We start from the raw sequence: 2,668 nt of genomic DNA, 5'->3' as shown, positions 1-2,668 counted from the left end.
TCTATCTCATATATATCTGTATCCTATCAGATATCTATCTGTCTTCCATCTATATATCTATCTGTCTATTTATTTCCTTTCACCTATCTATCTCATATCTATCTATCGATCTATTATCTATCTATCTTTCTATCTCCTATCACCTATCAATCAATCTCATATCTGTTGCTCCTTCATATGGATCAATCTATCATCTTCCTATCTCCTGTCTAATATCTCTCTCTCTAATATCCCTATCTTTTTACATCTATCCATCTAATCTATCCTTTCCCATCTTCTTCTCACCATTGATAGACTATCTGCTGTGTAAGTTTGTAACTTTTATCTGGCCATATCTGATGACACTGCCACATGGCCCAGGATTTTCCACCCTTCCAGCACCACAGTACCATGCACAGGGGGCTCTGTGTTTTACCACTGCCCTACTTATGTAGTTAAGCAGTGGGCTTTTCCTCCATTAACAAGCCCGTCACAGGCAGCTTCCCTTCTAGGACTACTTCCAGTAGCTGTCAGTAGCAGCTGAGCGGCGCAGGCGCAGTGTGGCTGGACCTATTCTTGGCATAGTGACTGTAAAATGAGTGAAGAAGCAGGTGGGGAGAGGGAGAGCGACTCTGCTGCACAGCAGCTCTGTCATAGCTCACTTTAAGAGTAGCAAGCCATCGAGACAGCCCTGGATCTCCTGCCAGGTGAGCCAGGATGATGGCTATGAACAGTAAGCAGCCCTTCTCCATGCACCCAATGCTGCAGGAGCCCAAGTACTCCAGCCTGCACTCCAGCACAGAGGCTATGCGCAGGGTCTGCCTGCCAGCCCCCCAGGTATGGGCATCAGCCACAATGACTTACTGCTTTAAGGCACATTTTCTGACAGGCTCTTGCTTAATGTTTTTTTCATGTCATCAGAACAATTGCAGATCTCTGAAGCTTCCTCCCTCTCTCTCCTGCTCCCTTAGTACCTCTCCCCCTCTCTTGTCTCAGATCCACATGTCTATCCAAGCAAAGCTTCTGCCTTCATATAAATTTTTATGACCTGGGCTTTGAGGAGGAATCTGTGTGCCTGAAAATGTTTTTTAATCCTGAGTTGACAGTATTCCCCACTGACACCAATATGTGCATTCTTGCTTGCAGCTCCAGGGCAATATATTTGGAGGCTTTGATGAGAGTTTGCTGGCCCGTGCTGAAGCTCTGGCGGCTGTGGATATTGTCTCACACGGCAAGAACCATCCTTTCAAACCAGACATCACCTACCATACCATGAGCAGTGTCCCATGCACTTCTACCTCCTCCACAGTGCCCATCTCTCACCCCTCTTCTCTGACAACGCATCCCCATCACTCAGTGCATCAATGCTTGGAGGGGGACCTGCTGGACCATATCTCACCTACCTTGACTGTAAGTGGCATGGGAACCGCTGACCACACTGTGATGTCCTCACAACTCCATCCACATCACCTGGGTGCCATGGGGCATCTGCATCAAGCCATGGGCATGGGCCACCCTCACTCAGTTTCTGCTCACAATGGGATGTCCTGCATCAACGATGTGGAGTCGGATCCTAGGGAACTTGAGGCTTTTGCTGAAAGGTTCAAACAGAGGAGGATAAAACTTGGAGTTACTCAGGCAGATGTTGGAGCGGCTTTGGCCAATCTCAAGATACCAGGTGTTGGGTCTCTAAGCCAGAGCACCATCTGCAGGTTTGAGTCCTTGACACTGTCCCATAACAACATGATAGCTCTGAAACCAGTCCTTCAGGCTTGGCTAGAAGAAGCTGAGGCTGCCTATAGAGAGAAGAACTCAAAACCAGAGCTCTTTAACGGGAGTGAGCGAAAGCGCAAACGCACCTCTATCGCAGCACCAGAGAAGAGGTCCTTAGAAGCTTACTTTTCCATCCAGCCCAGACCTTCCTCGGAGAAAATAGCAGCTATTGCTGAGAAACTGGACCTTAAAAAGAACGTGGTTCGAGTCTGGTTTTGTAATCAAAGACAAAAACAGAAAAGGATGAAATATTCTGCAGTCCATTAACTGGTGGGATGTGCAGAAGAACCTTGACTTTTATTAGAGATATTATTTAAAAAAAAAGAGCAGGGATCTTTATTGAGAAGTTCTGAGAACTTGCAGTAAATATACAAGAAGCCATGAATTGACTCGTTTGTATTTCTATCCCTTCAAGTATGTGCTCTACAGCCAGAACTCCAAGAGAATATTCCATGGATGAAAGCACCTGAAGAACATGGTTCTTCCAGGTGCTGCAGTGATGTTGTCTTCTTCTGTTAGGGTTCTGGTGCTAGATACTCAGATTTGTAAACAGCTATTAGTTATTGCTTCCTTTACATGAAATTGCTCATATTCGTCCCACCAAGGTCTCCAGTATTATTTAACATTTTCTTGAGTTCTCATATGTCTCCATGTCCCCACTTCAGAATCTTATCTACAAGTGGTAAGTTCACAAGCACACGATTAACTTTCACAAACACAGATGAAGTGGGGATTGTAAGCATTTTTATTTCTTCCCAGCAGCAACAACTGGGATAAATAATAAATGAGATGCGCCCGGCAGATTGAGCTGAGGGTCTATGTCTGTTCAGTTCTAGTTTATACCAATTTCACACCATATGTAGTCACTGGCAGTTCATGGAGATGTACACTGTAGGAGATAATACACGTTCTAGTG

The 2,668-nt window shown here is 45.3% G+C and overlaps 1 protein-coding gene across 2 annotated transcripts; it reads left to right on the top strand.

Annotated features, from left to right (window-relative positions):
• The first annotated feature begins 696 nt into the window (after positions 1 to 696).
• Positions 697 to 2,019, top strand: POU4F3 (POU class 4 homeobox 3). Of its 2 annotated transcripts, none has more exons than XM_044277558.1 (2): positions 697 to 816; positions 1,132 to 2,019. In XM_044277558.1, exons 1-2 carry the CDS (start codon positions 697 to 699, stop codon positions 2,017 to 2,019), a joined length of 1,008 nt encoding a protein of 335 aa, XP_044133493.1. The 2 variants fall into 2 exon arrangements, with proteins under 2 accessions (XP_044133493.1, XP_044133492.1); XM_044277557.1 differs by having other exon boundaries at positions 1,126 to 2,019.
• The last annotated feature ends 649 nt before the right edge of the window (positions 2,020 to 2,668 follow it).

This window comes from Bufo gargarizans, chromosome 2, assembly GCF_014858855.1.
Source record: "Bufo gargarizans isolate SCDJY-AF-19 chromosome 2, ASM1485885v1, whole genome shotgun sequence".
NCBI lineage: Eukaryota > Metazoa > Chordata > Amphibia > Anura > Bufonidae > Bufo > Bufo gargarizans.
This window is presented reverse-complemented; position numbering and strand designations above follow the sequence as displayed.